Source organism: Lathamus discolor, chromosome 2 (genome assembly GCF_037157495.1).
Source record: "Lathamus discolor isolate bLatDis1 chromosome 2, bLatDis1.hap1, whole genome shotgun sequence".
Lineage (NCBI taxonomy): Eukaryota > Metazoa > Chordata > Aves > Psittaciformes > Psittacidae > Lathamus > Lathamus discolor.
The window spans coordinates 60,515,683-60,532,586 of NC_088885.1; the positions used below are offsets into that span (position 1 = coordinate 60,515,683).

The 16,904-nt window shown below is 63.2% G+C and overlaps 2 protein-coding genes across 2 annotated transcripts; one reads left to right on the plus strand and one right to left on the minus strand.

Moving 5' to 3' along the window:
- Nucleotides 1-293: 293 nt before the first annotated feature.
- Nucleotides 294-2,770, minus strand: LOC136008194 (zinc finger protein 250-like). The gene is made up of 4 exons (XM_065667078.1): nt 2,588-2,770; nt 2,244-2,370; nt 1,834-1,932; nt 294-1,596 (listed from the first exon to the last, which is right to left on the minus strand). The coding sequence occupies exons 1-4, from the start codon at nt 2,594-2,596 to the stop codon at nt 605-607; spliced, it is 1,227 nt and encodes a 408-aa protein (XP_065523150.1). The 5' UTR covers nt 2,597-2,770; the 3' UTR covers nt 294-604.
- A 9,276-nt stretch (nt 2,771-12,046) lies between these two features.
- Nucleotides 12,047-16,147, plus strand: AOC1 (amine oxidase copper containing 1). The gene is made up of 5 exons (XM_065667098.1): nt 12,047-12,125; nt 12,935-14,506; nt 14,709-14,997; nt 15,443-15,575; nt 15,672-16,147. The coding sequence occupies exons 2-5, from the start codon at nt 12,946-12,948 to the stop codon at nt 15,948-15,950; spliced, it is 2,262 nt and encodes a 753-aa protein (XP_065523170.1). The 5' UTR covers nt 12,047-12,125; nt 12,935-12,945; the 3' UTR covers nt 15,951-16,147.
- Nucleotides 16,148-16,904: the final 757 nt, after the last annotated feature.

A 16,904-nucleotide genomic window follows, 5' to 3' on the forward strand; every position in this document is an offset into this window, starting at 1 on the left:
CCTCCCTCAGATTGGGTCTGCACCCCAAAACTGGGGCACAACCAGCAAAGGGGCTGGGGATCCCAGCGCTTGGATCATGGCTGTCCTCTGAACACAGGCGATATCCTCACCCTTGAGAGCCTTGGAACCATGGCAGGTTCTGGCACAGGGTCTGGTGCTATCTGGCCCTCCAAGCCTCCAGCCCCACCCCAAGGGGGAGACCAAGAGCGAAAGTGAAGGGCTCCGGCCATGAGCTGCCGCCACGATGCAGGATGAGGCCCTTTTGTGCTGCTACAAGAGACCAGACCCCACACTCACATCGCTCACTTCTACTTTAAATGCAGACAAGGAGACACCCCCCACACAGGGGCAGGGCACTGGTGGGACCGGAAGAACTGGGAAGTGCCCTGGAGGGATATTCCAAGGCCTGAAGAGAAAATGAGGCGCTCTGGAGGGACTTCCTGATGTCCAAAAGGGTGTGGAGCACAGGGATCGCAAATCCTGGATGGGCACTGGGAGGAAGGCACTTTGCATCAACGAAGTCAGGCCCTGGGGGCACAAAGGGGCTTCCCTTGGCCCCTCCACGTCGGGATAAAACTCCTCCTGAGCGCCATAGCAGCCACAGCTACTGCTGGCAGCCAGCCGGCTCGCCCCCTGCGCCGAGGCTCCCGGCATCGCACTCCGCATGCTCCCGCTGGTGCCGCAGGAGCTTGCTCTTGGACCTGAAGCCCAGGTGGCACTGGGGGCAGGTGAGGGTCTGGCAGCGGCGGTGCAGCCTCTTGTGGGTGATGAGGTTGGCCTTGTTGCGGAAGGACCTGTCGCACTGCGGGCAGGAGAAGGGCCGCTCGGCCGTGTGCACGCGCTGGTGCGCCAGCAGGTGCCCGCTGCGGCTGAAGCAGCGGCCGCAGACGGGGCACTTGTGGGAGCGCTCCTGCGCGTGGCTGCGCTGGTGGATGATGAGGCTCTCCCGCCAGCTGAACCCGCGCCCGCAGCGCCCGCACCGGAACGGCCGCTCCTCGCCGTGTGCCGCCCGGTGCCGGCTCAGGCTGGCTTCGTCCTCGAAGCGCTTCTTGCAGTCGGGGCACTTGTGGCAGGCGTTGCCGGCGGCGTGCTCCTTGAGGTGCGCCTGCAGCTTGCGCTTGTGGAGGAAGCTGTCCCCGCACAGCGGGCAGCAGTAGCTGCTCTCGCTGCCGTGGCTCGCCCGGTGCCGCAGCAGGTCGCCTTTCAAGCAGAAGGCGCTGCCGCACTCGGTGCAGACGTGCCGGTGCCGGCCCCGGTGCTTCTTGTGCGTCAGGAGGTTGCGGTGGTGCCGGAACGCTTTGCCGCAGGCCCTGCACTCGTAGGAGGGTGCCGGGTGCAGGTGCTCACCCTGGTGTGTGCGCAGCCGGGCCTCGTCCTCGAAGCTCTGCCCGCAGATGCCACAGATGAGAAGCGCCCCGGACACCGGCACCGGCTCGCTCCCCGACAGCCCCTGGGGGGAGGCTCCGGCCCAGCTCTCTGTGTCACACAAGCTGGAGCGGAGCGATGGCAACCACGCTTTGGCCACGCTGGTTTCCGCCGTGCATGGGACCCAGCATCCCCGGTTGTCTTCCTCAGTAGCAGCCGTGTCCCAGGCAGCTGTTGGGAACAGGGAGTCACATCATGGGGACACCCCAGCACAGCGCCCACGGTGCTGTCCCCCTGCAGCCTCCCCTCATCCCTGCAATGCCCACGGGGCCGAGGCGGGATGCCCTGACCAGGCAGGACACCAGGCAGGGGCCGGTCTCGGTGGCCACCTCACCCCAACTTGCTACAGCAGCACCAACTTCCCATCCCGGTGCCCCCGGCCGTGCCCGTGTCCCAGTGCTCACTCACAGGTTGCAGAGGTGTCAGGAGCTCCCCCTTTGCCGCAGGGATCCCCCACGTACGACTCCTCCTCAGCCTCCATTTTGCAGACAAACTTGGACTCGGAGACTGTGCAGAAGAGAGGACCCTCAGTGTCCCTTGAGCCACCCCAGCAGCGTCACTGTCACCGTCACAGAGGCCGTGCCGGGGGGGCTGCAGGTCCAGGGAGGGCTGCGGGTGCCAGTGCCGGCTGTGGCAACAAACTGGGATGCACCCGGATGGGGAGCAGCAGGGCCAGGGAACCTGGAGCCATCACTCCTCACACACTGAGGACAGGCTCAGCAGGTCAGGCTGTGACCCGGCTGCGGACCCCAGCCAAGCCTCCGGAACCCCAGCTCAGTCCCGGGGCCCCATGAGCTCCGTGTAGGGCTCATCCTTACCCAGGCTGGCAACCAGGTCCCGGTTCTCCAGCATCACCTCCCAGTAGAGCTGCCGCTGCCACCGCAGCAGCTGCCTCCACTCCTCGGGGGAGAAGCGCACGGCCACGTCCTCGAAGGCCACCGCAACCTGAGAACAAGACGGCGACGGGGGGGGGGGGGTCCCGCAGCAGCCCCGGGACCCGGCGCACACACCGCCACCCCGCAGCCCGCTCCCCCCTCCCGGCTCCGGGGGCAACGGGAGCCCCAGGCAGGAACTGCGGCCAGGACCGGGAATGGGTGCGGGAATGGGTGCGGGAATGGCCCCGGCGCACTCCCCCAGCCCCGGATACCCTGCCCGGCCTTACCCGCTGCATCTCTGCCCGGGGCACCGCCGCCACCCGGGACAGCGCCGGCCCCCGCGCCGCGATGGCTGCCGGAGCGGGCCCGGAAGGGGACGGCGAGGGCGGGACCGGCACCGCGATGGGCAGCGGGAAGGGGCGGAGCGGCGGCACCGGTTGGGGGAGCCGCGGAGCATCGGTCCCGGGCACCGGGAGCATCAGCCCGGGCATGCGGAGCCCCCGGGAGCACCAGCCCCGGGCCCCGGGTGCGCTCGGTGACATTGGAAGGGACCGTGGGGACCAAGCAGGGCCCGAGGGCTCCCAGCCGCGGTTCTCTCCCCCCATTGCCACTGATACCGGGAAGTAAAGGGTTAACATTGCGCAGGCGCACCAATGGGACGAATGCCAGAAACCTAATTATACTACTAGACGGGAACGGGTTTTGCATATGTATTAGGCGTGAAGCGATCTCATGTTTAGGTAATCATTGTATGTAATATAAACGAACTGAGTGGCAAAGGCTTTTGGAGGAGTAACCCCCATGCCCCTCAGCGCTGAATGAAGCATACCTACTTTACAGCTCTAACGACTTGCGGGGTCTATCCGCGTACCACCACCGCCCGGAGCGGGGGCCACCAGCTCCCCTTGCGCTCCCTGTACCCTCACATGTATTTTGCTGCCGTCCCCGCCGCCAGCAGCCTGCCAAGCTCTGGCTGGGGACACGGGACAGTCCTCGAGCCCGTGAACCTTCCCCCATAGGGGTCCAGCCCTTTGGTCCCCCCCCCGAACCCCACCGGCTCCCATGGGGTGTTGTGCTGCTGGCTCCATCCCTGTGGGTGTTTTGCTGTAGCTCCAGGCGCAGGGATCCCCTGGAGAGAGGTGCCGGGGGGCTTCATGCACCAGGGCTCGGAGAGGGGCATACCCCGAAACCAAGGGGAATTGCAGGTGCGAACTTACCTGAGCAGAGTGAGGTTTGGCCTCGGCTCCTGTGCCCCATGCTGGGTGTGCCAGCCCCGGGGAGGGACATCCCTCCAGTGCTCCTGGGGGAAATTCCAGCTCAGCTGCTGCCTTGGCAGCCGGGATCTGCCCCTGGCAGGTTGTGCTGGGAATGAGCATCCACCAACATGCCCCAGAAGGGAATAAGCATCCCCTGGCACTTTCTGAGAGGGAATTAGCATCCAGCGGTGTGTCCTGGGAGACGTGTCTGCCTGTGCCTCGCTAGGGCAATGATGGACCTTTCCCACCAACCTCCTAGGGATGGGCTTCTCCCAGCTGGCATGAGCATGGTGACAGTGTGATCTTTCAGAGTATTAGGAGGGAATCGGAGGAAACGTCCTTTTGGGACATCATTTTGTCCCCTGGAAGAGCCTGCCGGTCCTTCTGGGTGACCAGTGCTCTGCAAATGGCTCTGCAGATACCAGGCTGTGCCCTGTGGAGAGCAGTGTGGACACAGCCTGGCTGCCTCCATGTGTAGGGGCACGAGGAATCCAAGACCCAGCATCCAGAAGCACCAAGGGACATGTTGAGTACATTCACACCTGTATGATACCAAGAAGGAGTCTTTGCAGGTGCCCTCCCCCCCCCCCCCCCCCCCATCTCTCGACCCTGGTGAGGCCACATCTGGAGTATTGTGTCCAGTCAAGGGCTCCTCGGTACATGAAAGGCAAGGAGCTACTGGGGAGGGTCCAAGAGAGGCCACAAGGATGATTGGGGATTTGGAGCATCTCTTATGAAGAGAGATTGCAGGACCTGGGCCTGTTTAAAGCAGTCTGAGAGGGGATCTTATTAATGCATAGAAATATCTCAAAGGTGGGTGCCAGGAGGATGGTGCCAGACTCTTGTCAGTGGTGCCCAGTGACAGGATGAGGAGCAATGGCCATAAACTGAAAGAAGTTTCACCTCAACGTGAGGAAGAACTTCTTTACGTTGAGGGGGCAGAGCACTGGAACAAGCTGCCCAGTGGGGTTGTGGAGTCTGGAGACATTCCAAACCTACTTGGACACGTTCCTGTATAACCCGCTCTGGGTGGCCCTGCCTTGAACTGGATGGTCTCCAGCGGCCCCTTCCAACCCTAACGATGCCGGTGTGCCGGTGACCCCCGAACGCTCCCGGGGACGTCCGACAGGCGATGCCGGCGGCGCTCGGCACTGCCGCAGCGCAGGAGGAGCGTTTCCAGGCCAGCGCTCGGGGCGGCCGCTGGGGGCTTGTGCCGGTTGTCACACAGACACTTCCCCTGCCGCCGGTTTCTGGGCCGCCTCCGGGTGCGACACCCGCTGCCGCGGGCCCGCCTGGCTTTTTTGGGATGCCCTAGTTGTGCCGCCGCCGGCCCGCAACGTGCCGGGCGCACACGTGGGTCGGTGCCGGCATCCAGGCCGAGCGCCGGCCCCGTTTCCGAGGGCCGGGGAGCGCGGGGCCGTGAAGGGGGGATCTTGAGGACGTCAGCGCTCCGAATCCCATGCAAAGGCCAAACCTGGCCTTCTTCTTCCTTCGCCGTTCAGAACGAATTCCTGAGGTGGGAAGACGATTCCCAGTTATTTTTCTGCCATCAGCCCAGAGCTGGAGAGGACTGAAGGGGGGGGGGGGGGAGGAGGTTAAGGCGCTGATAAGTGTCCATCACCTTCCTAATGCCCTTAAAGACACAGATTCCTGGGTCTAGCACTTGCTTAGTGCTTGAACTGACGATCACAACTACGCTGAAGGGAATTCCTGGGGGCTGCTCACCGCACAGCACAGCCCCGGTGTCTGCAGAGCCATTCCGAGCTGTGCTGGCCACCCAGAAGGACCCACGGGCTCTTCAAGGGGGTGGGGTGATGTTTGGAAAGGGGCATACGCTGAAAAATCAGACCGTCACTGGGCTGGTGCTGGCTGGGAGGAGACCCCCATCTCCGGGAGGTCGGTGGGACAGGGTAGGAAAGGTCCAGTGCTACCAGAGGGATTAGAGCTGGACAGTGGCATTGAGGTAGGTGGCACAGTCGCTTGTTCCATCACAAGTGTTCCCTGGCAGCACCCTGTTCTCTGGGGATAGCCCTATGTCCAGGCCCCAAACCAGGGGCGAGCTGCCTTCCCACAGCCACTTCCAGCTTTCCCAAGGAAATCTACTTACTGAAGCAGCTGGTCCAGGCATGCTGGGAGCACCAGCGCTATTTCTCTGTGCAGCACTGCTCATCCTGGGAGCAATACCCACTGGGGCTTCCCAGCAGGGAACTCTCCTGATGTAGGAGCTGTGACCCCAATGTGTCCCAATGGACCCCAGTGTGTCCGTGCTATTCCATGCTCCGTGGCATCCCACCAAGATGTGCCCTGCATCTCCTTGTCGCCACTTTCCTAATGAATCCTCATCTTCTGAGGAATACTAATTGCAGAAAGCTCAATTGGGATCTCACAGAGGGAGGCAGGGAAGCGTGATCCTTGGCCAGAAATACCCGACAAAGCGTTTTCAAACAGCTGAGCCATTTTCCATCCAGTTGATCTATTTCTGTTGCTGGATGTGACACTGCCTCCTCTTCTCCCTCGCTGGTGCCCACGTGGAGCAGGCCCAGGCTCACCACATCCCTGAGAGGGACATGATTCTCTCTGTCCCAGGAGGAGGGACTGGGAGCCACAGGATTTATCTTCCTGCTGCAGCCAGTCCTTGAGTGTTGTCCCTGCCACAGTGATGGGGCTGCAGTGCTGGGGTGGCCACAAAGATGTTCCAAGGGCTGGAGCACCTCTGCTGTGGAGACAGGCTGAGAGAGCTGGGCTTGGTCAGCCTGCAGAGGAGAAGGCTCTGGGGAGACCTCAAAGCAGCTGCAGTGCCTAAAGGGGCCCACAAGAGACTGGAGAGGGGCTTTTGACAAGGGCAGGTAGGGACAGGACAAGGGGGAATGGATTTAAACTGACAGAGGGGAGGCTGAGATGGGATCTGAGGCAGAAGTTCTTCCCTGTGAGGGTGGTGAGGCCCTGGCACAGGGTGCCCAGAGAAGCTGTGGCTGCCCCATCCCTGGCAGTGTTCAAGGCCAGGTTGGACAGGGCTTGGAGCAACCTGGTCTGGTGGAAGGTGTCCCTGCCTGTGGCAGGGGGTTTGAGCTGGATGGGCTTCTGACCCAAACCATTCTGGGATTCTATGAAAACCCCTGTGACACAAGGTGTCACAGCAGCCAGTGGCTGATGAAGGTTCAACCTCCATCTCATCTGCATACAAAGACACTTCCCTATGAAATCCTTGATGGAGCTTCTCCAGCTCTAAGCGCTGCTTTAGCAAACCTGCATTGACAAAGCCAAGGGAAGGCAGGCTGTGTTGAACCTGAAGCCTGGCCATGTCCCCTGGGAACAACACAGTGCCTTCTGCTCTCAGTCAACCAGCTACACTCCATTGGTAAAGCAATCCAGTCACCACAGCTGACACAATGGACTCCGTTTAGTGACAAACAACAGGACTGAGAGCAAGCACGTGTCCAGTGTGCGAGATGGAGGTGCAGACACCCTGGGGAAGCCAGCAAATGGTTGGAGGCAGCTTGGAGTGCGCAGCTTCTCTCCAGAAGCTGCAGAGATGCAACCAGGAGGCTCTGCAGGTCCTTTGGCACCCCAAGGGGAGAGAAGGGGAGGCAGTGAGCCCGAGGCTTGAGCAGGACTGAGCCCCAGGGGGGATATGATCCTGTGCTGTGAAACAGAGGAGCTGTGGATGCAAGTGGAGGAGCTGTGGATGCCCAGACCAGAGAAAGCTGCGCTCACAGGGACAAGGAGGTTGGGCTTTTAAATCCGTGTATCCCGATTTCCCCAGCAGCGAGGGTGCTGCTTGTCTCTGGTTTAGCAACTGCCCTTCCCTCTGCGCCTCGAAAGGAAACACACCCGTGGTGAAACACCGGATCCAGGCCCCAAAAAGAAGCAAGAACTCGTGAAAGGGTTGAGTAATGGAAGATTTTCTCCTGAAAGAAAGGAGCAGCTGGCGGAAGCGCTGGCTGAGGGAGCTGATGGGGCCATTGTGCGCTTTGTTATTCTTTTGATTACAAGGCTTTTGTCTGCAGTTAGGGAAGAGGCGGAAAAAAACCCCTGCATCTGGTGTGAAGGCACCAGCTGGAGCAATTCAAACCCTCCCCTGAGGGGGAGAGCTGAGAACTGCAGCCACAGCACCGCGAGTGGAGGGATGGGCACAACAGGAGGGCTGCAAAGCTCAGCTTCACGCCTCCGTGCTTCAGAAGCACCTGATGTTCACGGCGAGGTGATGACGGTGAGGCACCATCAGCCCTGCTTCGTGCCATGCAGGCATCTCTCGGGCTGAGTGGGGGGGTTTAGGGAGAAGAGATGTTTGGAACGTGGGACAAGTGCCCCCATTTCTGCTGCGCTGGGGCGCAGGGTTCCAGGCGGTGTTTCAGCTTTGGAGGGGGGGACAACAAACCCTTTTGTCTCAGAAACAAGAAGCAGGTCTTCTGCAAAGAAATACGGCGGCGAAAGAAACACGGCGGAGCTGTGGAAACAGGCTTGAAGCTTTCCAGATACTTTCAGTGCTTGTGTCTGCTTTCCACAATCCAGCAGCCCCTCAGCAACTAGAAGCCTTCCGCGCACATTTTTCCCCATCCCACCCGGTCGGTAGCTGTCTGGGAACACGGGGGGGTGGCTCGAGGCCATGGAAGCCTTGCAGGGCTTTATTTTGGAATGACACATCTGATACACCAACCCCTCTGCATCCTCCGGGAGGTGCGGTGTGGAGCAGGGACCTGCTCACTGCGGGCACCAGCCCCTGGCTCAGCAGTGAGAGGCCCAATGTTGACACGAGCAGGGCTCCAGGGATACCCAGGAGCGCTCTCTCTGCTGGGAGATGTCCCACCAGGGAAGAGGTGGCAGCGCAGTCCTAGCAAGCAGGTTGCTCCTCTGGTAATCTGGTATTGCTGGAGCCCCATGGCGTGTCCACCCTTCACATTGTGGGGATGCATGATTTCTCCCTGCCCCATCTCATCGGTGAGAAGTGGCTGGGGTGTGCCTGGGAGACAGCCCGCAGGCATCAAAGAGGAGGTCAAAACCCAAGGTAGATGTCAGGAGTCACAACAATGCAGAGTGAATACCAGCGGGTGAGCCTCACCTTGTGGAACCCAGAGATGTGCTCAGGTGCCTCCAGTAGTATTGTGAGTATTTGCAGAGCTGTTGGGTATCTCCAGCTGTACCCATGACAAGTGATGGCCTTCAGGGGCTATGGGGCTGCTGCTGTGTCCTACGGAAAGCCAGGCTACTCCAAAGGCCAGCTCCATCTCAGGCACCAGCACAGGGTAGACCTCTCCAACTCCACCACCAGAACACATATCCCCTATGAACATGAAGCTGTGGAGGTTCATAGAATCACAGGATGGTTTGGGTTGGAAGGGACCTTAATGCTCACCCAGTTCCAACCCCCTGCCATGGGCAGGGACACCTTCCACTGGACCAGGTTGCTCCAAGTCCAGTCCAGCCCAGGTGCCTTATTGGTGCCTTCAGAAGCCGGTGTTGAGCCTGTTCAGTGTTGTGGTAGTGGCAACATCGTGCTCCCCAGAGACAGGAATAATAGGGATGACATGTGCAACACCGACAGATTCCCTTGTCTTTTCCCTGGTGGTTCCTCCTCCTGCAGGAGAGCACCTTAAGGTATCTCTGGGGAGGATGCCTACACCAGCCGTGCTTGATGAGGGGCAGCACAGGAGCAGGATGGATGCTCGAGACCCTCTTCCTGACTCCCCACTGCTGATCCAGGAGACACTGAGGACACAGGCCACCCCGTCACACATCTGCTCACACTGCTGGGCTGTGCAGGAGGCTGGCTGCACTGTGAAGCACATTTTCCTGCTCTACACAACCCCCCTGCAGCCTGTTTCTGGATAGAGGAGCGTAAAACCTGCATGGGTAAAGCCCTCCCACCGCAGCACACTCCCTTAACCTCCGCAGGCGTCAGCTATCAGGTTTATCCAGCCACCTCAGCCGTTTCCTTCACCTCTCAGCCTTCCTCTCGCCTCTCCTTTGGCGTCAACGCCACGAGCTTTGCCCAGTTGCTGCCTGGCCAGAGGAAGCGCAGGCCTCCGCTCTCCCACAGCCATTTATCATCTGTGCCACACTCTGTGTGTGGCTGATAATCCGCTGTGAGACATAAACACCCGCTCAGAGGTTTTGTTTCAAAGGCTCCTTTGATTCCAGACATCCTCGTGTGGTTTCCTCTTATAGAAACGGAAGAATTCTTCTTTTGAAACTAGAACAGGTTCCCAGATCCTCAGGGAGGGTGAGTTTATAACCCAGCTGCTCTGCTGGAACTGCGATGATAAATGCTCCCATGCTTTGGGAGCAATCAGGGTCACTGATGAGGAATCGCTGTCTCTGCACTTCTGGTTTTAAACTGCTGCTAAAGCACTCTACGGCCACAGCTTTGCCTTGGTAGTGCCAATAAAACAGCAAACACGATGCTGTTAACAGCCACGTGGGTTTAGGAAGAGTTTCTGTCGCTGCCAAGGTGCTCCTGGTTAAGCCGTATTGCTCAGAAGGGGTCGTTGTGCCCCCCTGTGTCACCAGCGATGGCACTCAGCCTGTTTGCCACACTGCCTGGTGCTTTCTGGGGCTCTGGCTTTCAAAGAAAAGCTTTTACTCCCCCCAAAACAGGAACTTCCCTGCCTTTACTTGAGAGACACCCCTGTCCTTCCTCAAAGGCCACAGCTGCAGTGACCCTACACCTCTCAGCTATAACGTGTTAACCGTGGAGGGCAGGGTGAAGGGGTGAGGGGGCTCCTTGCTCCCTCAGAGCCATCCAGGCACGATAGCGGGGTGCGGGCAGGCAGGGTCGGCCCCCACCAGCCCAGCCCAGGTCTTGCTGTGTCCCGGGGCCGGGGTGTCCCAGGGTACCCCGCATCCCAACCAGAACGCGTTGCCATGGCGACGGCGGCCGATCTGCCCGGACAATGGGAGCGCTGCGAGAGCCCTGGAGCATCCAGCCCCTCCGTGGTGCGACTTTGGGAGGGGGGGGGATGTGGTTGCTATAGTGACCGAGGAGGCGTTGCTGTTGGGAGGGCGTGAGGGGGGTGGGGCTAAGGGGAGGCGTTGCTATGGGAACAGCGAGGGATGGGGTAGTGGTGGTGAAAGGACGCGTTGCCATGGGGATGGAGAGTTGGATAGGGGGTACGTTGCCATGGGGATGCGGTGTCGCTGTAGGGATGGGGGGGGTTCTGGAGACGTTGCCATGGCGACAGGGTGTAATCATGGGGATGGGGAGTCATGGAGACACTGCTGTGGCAGTAGGGTGCCACCATGGGTACCACTGGAAGGGTGCAGAGTACGTTGCTATGGGGATGTGGTGCTACTGTAGCGATGGAGTGGGTCAGGGACACATTGCCATGGGGATGGGGTGTAGCCATGGTTACCAGAGGGATAGGGGTGCATTGCCATGGGGATGGGTATAGGAGGAGCAAGCAGAGGCCTCACCATGGGGCAGTGCCACCTGCAGCCACCCCAGAGCCAGGGGTCCTGTGCTGTGCTCTCGCTCCATACTCCATGCTTAGACCTGGCCTTTTGGAACTAGCATCCCTGGAAGTCCCCAAGCTGCCACCGGCTTCCTGGCAACCCCAGCAGCACTGGCTGGCTGGCTGCTCTCCATGACAGCCTTCCCGGCCATGCCAGGGGTCACTGGGGCAGTTATCCCGGTTCAACCACTGGCACGAAGCCAAACCACCATGTTTTCCAGCACTCCCAACTCCATCACCCCCAGTGTCCAGCAGCTCTTCCCAAAACCAGGTTCTGCGGAGCACTTTTTCACATGCCATGCTGCACCTTGCTATGCCATGCTGCACTGTGTCATGCCATGCCGCACCATACTGCGCCATTCCATGCCATTTCATGCTGTGCCGCGACATGCCATGCCATGCTGTGCCATGGCCTCACTCCATAGCACAGCTCCAGGAGCAGGGGGGACGCTCGGTGCTTACATCGCAGCTCTGGGTCCACCCCCCCTTGTCCCTGCATGCTGGGCAGGGTCTGCCACCACCTCGTGCAGGAGCACCACGGCCGCGGTCCTACGTGGGTCCATCCCAGCGCTGTTATCTCCTGTCCCTGAAGTTTGATCTGGGTGAGGCCGTGACGGGCAGCACCCCGGGGCAGAGAGGGGGAACAACGACCGGGCGGCCGCGGGGCCGGGGGCTGTGCCGGGTGTTCATTAACCCGCGGGGGCCGGGCCCGCAGCCCCACGCGTGGGGGTGATGGGGGGCAGGTCAGCACCCCCACTCCCAGCGCGGGGGGGACGGGGGCACCCTCGGGGTGTGCCCGGTCCCGGGGTCCCTCTCGCCCCCCACCACGCGTGGGGCCCCTCCCCGCAACATCCCCCCCCCCCCCCCCCCCCGCATTGGCGTGTCAGGAGCACGGCAGCGAGCGGTGCGGGAGCGCGCAGGTGCGGAGCGGAGGGCGCAGAACGCGGCGGGGGGGGGAAGCGTGGAAAACCCTTGCTGGGGGGGGATCCCCGGGGGGGCGGGACCGGGCGGCCGCAGCCTTGACCCGGGGGGGCGGGACAGGACGGGACGGGACGGGACGGGACCGGGGGGAGTGGAACGGGCGGGCAGCGCGCACAGGCCGGGCTGCAGAACGCGGGCAGGTGAGGGGGGGGACCGGGAGGTCGCGAAGGGGGGGACTGTTTCTCCCCGGGAGTCGGGACCCCGGGGTCCCAGAGTAGGGCTTGCACTGTTCACCCTGGGCAGGGGGGCTTGGGTCGGGGTCCTGCAGCTGCTTCGGGTGCAGCCCCCCCCCCCCCCCCCGCACCCCGGGCCCTCCACCAATCTCAACCTGCTTTTGGGGTGACACGGGCGGCTTGGGCACCGGTGGAATCCAAGGGGAGCAGCCCCAAGGCAGTGGCATCTGCGGGGGCTCGGTGGTGCCACTGTTCAGATGGCTGGAGGTGGAACCAGTTTGTCCCAGCACCGCAGAGGCCCCCTCCCTGCCCTAAAAGCCCCTGACTCACCAGCCAGTGACCCCGCCAGCCAAAGCTGCCGCATCAGAGCGGGCTCTGGCCGTTTTGGGGTGTCAGTGTCTGCCCATCCCCTCAAGCACCCGCAGCCTGAGGAACTGAATAGGGTGCTGGTGGAGAGGACCCTCAGTATCATAATGGCTGCCCAGTACCCCTGGGGATTGGTGGCTCCCATGGGACTGGTGCTCACACTCAAAGGGGTCCATGCTTCCTGGGACAGGAGAGCCAGTATGGCATGGCATGGTGCATGGCCTGCCTCACTGACACAGTGTTGCAGGATGGGATGGCACATGCCATGGTCACACCACGGTGCCCATGCTGGCATCCACCTCTGCCAGCAGGGATGCGGAATTGGCTGCTCCCTGTGCCCAGGACAACAACGGTCACTGCAGCTGCAGGCAGGGCCATGGCCCCATGGTCCACAGCTCCCTTTGTCCCAGGTCCCCCAAGGATGTGGCTGCTCCGGCTCGCCTGGGCACTTCCCGTGCTGGCCATGGTGTCCAGCGCCGGCCCCAGCCCCAGCGCCGGCCCCACTGAGCTGCCTCCAGACAAGGCTTCCATCTTCGCCGACCTGTCTGCGGCTGAGCTGCGCGCTGTGCGGACCTTCCTCATGAGCCGCCCGGAGCTGGGGCTGTCCCCGAGCCGTGGGGGGCCCCTGGCCAAGAACACCCTCTTCCTGGTGGAGCTGCTGCCCCCCAAGAAGCGGCTGGCCCTGCGCTACCTGGACCACGGTGGCCGCCGGCCCCGGCGCCAGGCTCGGGCTGTCGTCTTCTTCGGTGGGCAAGCGGAGCCCAACATCACCGAATTCGCCGTGGGGCCCCTGCCCCGGCCAAGCTCCTACCGGCCGCTGCGGTTCAAGGGCAGCCGCACCGTGCCCTTCACGGCGCGGCCCATGACGCAGCTGGAGTACGAGCTGCTGCACGGCGTGCTGGCGCAGGCGATGGAGCCGCTCCACCGCCTGCTGCTCGACGCCACCGGCTTCTGGTTCCACAACTGCTCCCAGCGCTGCCTGACCTTCTCGGACATCGCGCCGCGGGGGCTGGTGTCTGGTGAGCGCCGGAGCTGGCTGGTGCTGCAGCGCTTCGTGGAGGGCTTCTTCCTGCACCCCGTGGGGCTGGAGGTGCTGGTGGACCACCGGGACCCCGACCCACGGCGCTGGGCGGTGCAGCGGCTCTGGTACAACGGGCGCTACTTCTCCAGCCCGCAGGAGCTGGCTGAGCGCTATGAGCGCGGCACACTGGCGGTGGCGCGGCTGCCAGAGCCCCCGTCACAGCAGCTCTTCTCCAGCTACGAGCCCCGTGGGCGCTTCACCACCGGCACCCCCACCGGGGTGCACGGGGCCAAGGTGTGTGAGCCCCAGGGCCGGCGGTACCGGGTGAGCGGCAACCAGCTGGAGTACGGTGGATGGAGCCTGGCTTTCCGCCTGCGCTCCTCTGCCGGGCTCCAGCTCTTCAACCTGCGCTTCAACGGGGAGCGCGTGGCCTACGAGGTGAGCGTGCAGGAGGCCATTGCCTTCTACGGCGGCCACACGCCGGCCGCCATGCAGACCAAGTACATGGATGCCGGGTGGGGAATGGGTGCTGTCACCTATGAGCTGGCCCGCGGCATCGACTGCCCCGAGGTGGCCACCTACCTGGATGTGCACCACTTCTACGATGCCGATGGGCCCGTGCGCTTCCCACGTGCCATCTGCATCTTCGAGCTGCCCACCGGCGTCCCGCTCCGCCGCCACTTTGATAGTGACTTCCAGGGGGGGTTCCACTTCTACGCTGGCCTGGAGGGGCAGGCGCTGGTCCTGCGCACCACCTCCACCGTCTACAACTACGACTACATCTGGGACTTCCTCCTCTACCCCAACGGCGTGATGGAGGCCAAGGTCCACGCCACCGGCTTCATCCACGCCACCTTCTACACGCCGCAGGGCCGGCGCTACGGCAGCCGCGTCCACAGCCACGTCCTGGGCAACCTCCACACCCACCTTGTGCACTACAAGGTGGACCTGGACGTCGCAGGTGCAGCCCCCTGCTGCCCCCAGCTATGGGGTGGGCGCTGGGTGGTGGGACCAGACCCCACATGTTGATCGGGGGGACTGGGAGGCTCACCCCGGGGGAGCGCCGCTGCCTGGGCACAGCATGGACCCTCTGAAGGCGTCCCCCAGCCACGGTGGCACCTCTGCAGGGTCCCCGCCGCGTCTCACAGCCTCTCTGCTTGCAGGCACTGGCAACAGCTTCGAGACGATGGACGTGCGCTTCGAGAACATCTCCAACCCCTGGAGCCCGGGGGCCCGCGTGGTGCAGCCCTGGCTGCACCGGCAGCCCCGCCGCAGCGAGCGCCAGGCTGCTTTCCCCTTCGGCACGGCGCTGCCGCGCTACCTGCTCTTCTACAACCCGCGCCGGCGCAACCGCTGGGGCCACGCGCGCAGCTACCGCATCCAGCACAGCTCCCACGCCGGGCCCGTGCTGCCACGCGGGTGGCAGGAAGAGGAGGGAGTCTCCTGGGGCAGGTGGGGGCCCCAGGACCGGGATGTGGCTATGGACAGACCCGCTGTGTGCCCAGCAGTTGGGGTCATGGTGTGGGCACCTTCCCCTGTGCCATCGGCTCCCTGCTCTGCAGCCTGAGCTGGTCATGGTCGTGGTCATGGGTGTCCCCCATAAAGACCCCAGTTCACACCATGACACCCCAGAGCAGGCACCAACATCCACCCCAGGGGCACTGTGAGCATCCCAGTTGTGGGAACCATGGGCCCCCTGGCCTGGCACAGCAGGGATGCAGTGGTGGCCTCACCGGTGCGCATTGCCACGCCAAGCCTGCACGAGCTAGGATGCCCCAGGACTCCCTGCCAGCCCTGGCTATCCCCACACGGTTGTGTGATGGGTGGCCCGGCAGGGGTAGGAGATGGGTCCTGCCTGGTGCCATCGAGGGGCCTGATCCTGCCCTGTCCCACTCAGGTACCACCTGGCCGTGACGCGGCACCACGAGAACGAGCCCACCAGCAGCAGCATCTATGCCCAGAATGACCCCTGGGAGCCCCTGGTCAGCTTTGAGGGCTTCATCCGCAACAACGAGAGCATCGATGACCAGGTGACAATATGGGGATGGAGCTAGGGGGGCAGGCCCCACCGGCACTCACGGGGGGACCACTGTGCCCCACTGATATCACTGGTCCCATCCACACAGGACCTGGTGGCCTGGGTGACCGTAGGATTCCTGCACGTCCCGCATGCCGAGGACATCCCCAACACAGCCACACCTGGCAACGCCGTTGGCTTCTTCCTGCGCCCCTTCAACTTCTTCGATGAGGACCCCTCGGTGGCCTCGCACAGCCCCGTCATTGTCCGTCCCCTGGACCCCCCCACCTTCTCCCGTGTTGAGATCCAGCGCTGGACACCCGCCAGCCCCGGCCCCTGCGTTGGTCCAGAGCCCTTCACCTACAATGGCACCTACCGGCAGGAGTGACCCCCCCATGGCGCTGGTGGTGGCACTGGGGATACCCTGTGCCGTGGGGACGCCGGGCAGTGCCATGCTGTGTCCTGGGCTCAGTAAAGGCGATGCCACCTCCTCCGGCCCCATCCCTGCACGGGCCATACGGTGGCCATGGCACTGCCTCGGGCACGAGCGCTGGCCCGGGCACGGGGAATGTCACATCCCACCAATTGGCTGTTGCAATATTTAATTCCACCATAGTTCAAGGTTCGCCACCCTGCACCACACTCCTGGCCCTTGTCCCTGTCCCACATGGGGTGTGCACTGGCATCACCCCATGGCAGCGGGCCCTAATCCCGTCTGTCCCATGGGGTGCTGCCTATCCCATCCCTGCGCCAGTGCTGCAGCTCTGCCATGCCCCCATCCCGCGGCGCAGGCGCACACAGAGCCGGGGTGTCCGTCGGGTTTATTGGGGGGGGGGGCACCTACCGCGGAAGGCGACATGCAGGGCGGTGTGAAACAGCGGGGCGGGCACACGCAGCGCCCGGCTACGGGACGACGGCACGAACACGGCACACGCTATGGGGCGAGCAGCTGGGGAGGTGGGTGGGTGGTGGGTGGGCAGGAGCCCCCCAACCCCGGCCCTGCCTGCGCCCCCTCCCCACCGCGGCGTCCCCTTCTCTGTGCGTGGGGTGGCACCGCGGGCTGGGGTGATGCTGGGGGGGCTGCACCCCCTGCCCTGTGCCACCGGTTGTGCTGGGGAGCAGCCGGGGGGGGCTGGGGGGCACCGGTGGGTGGTGCAGGGAGGGGACCCCGCCACCGCCCCAGGCACACGCACAGACACCCCCAGCCACAGGGTCACCACAGCCGGGACACAGACGGGGGGCGGGGGGGGGGGGGGGGGACGACACGGCAACCCTGCCCCGTGCTGCGGCTCCGCACACGCGGTGTGCACATGCACATGCATGCACATGCATGCACACGCGT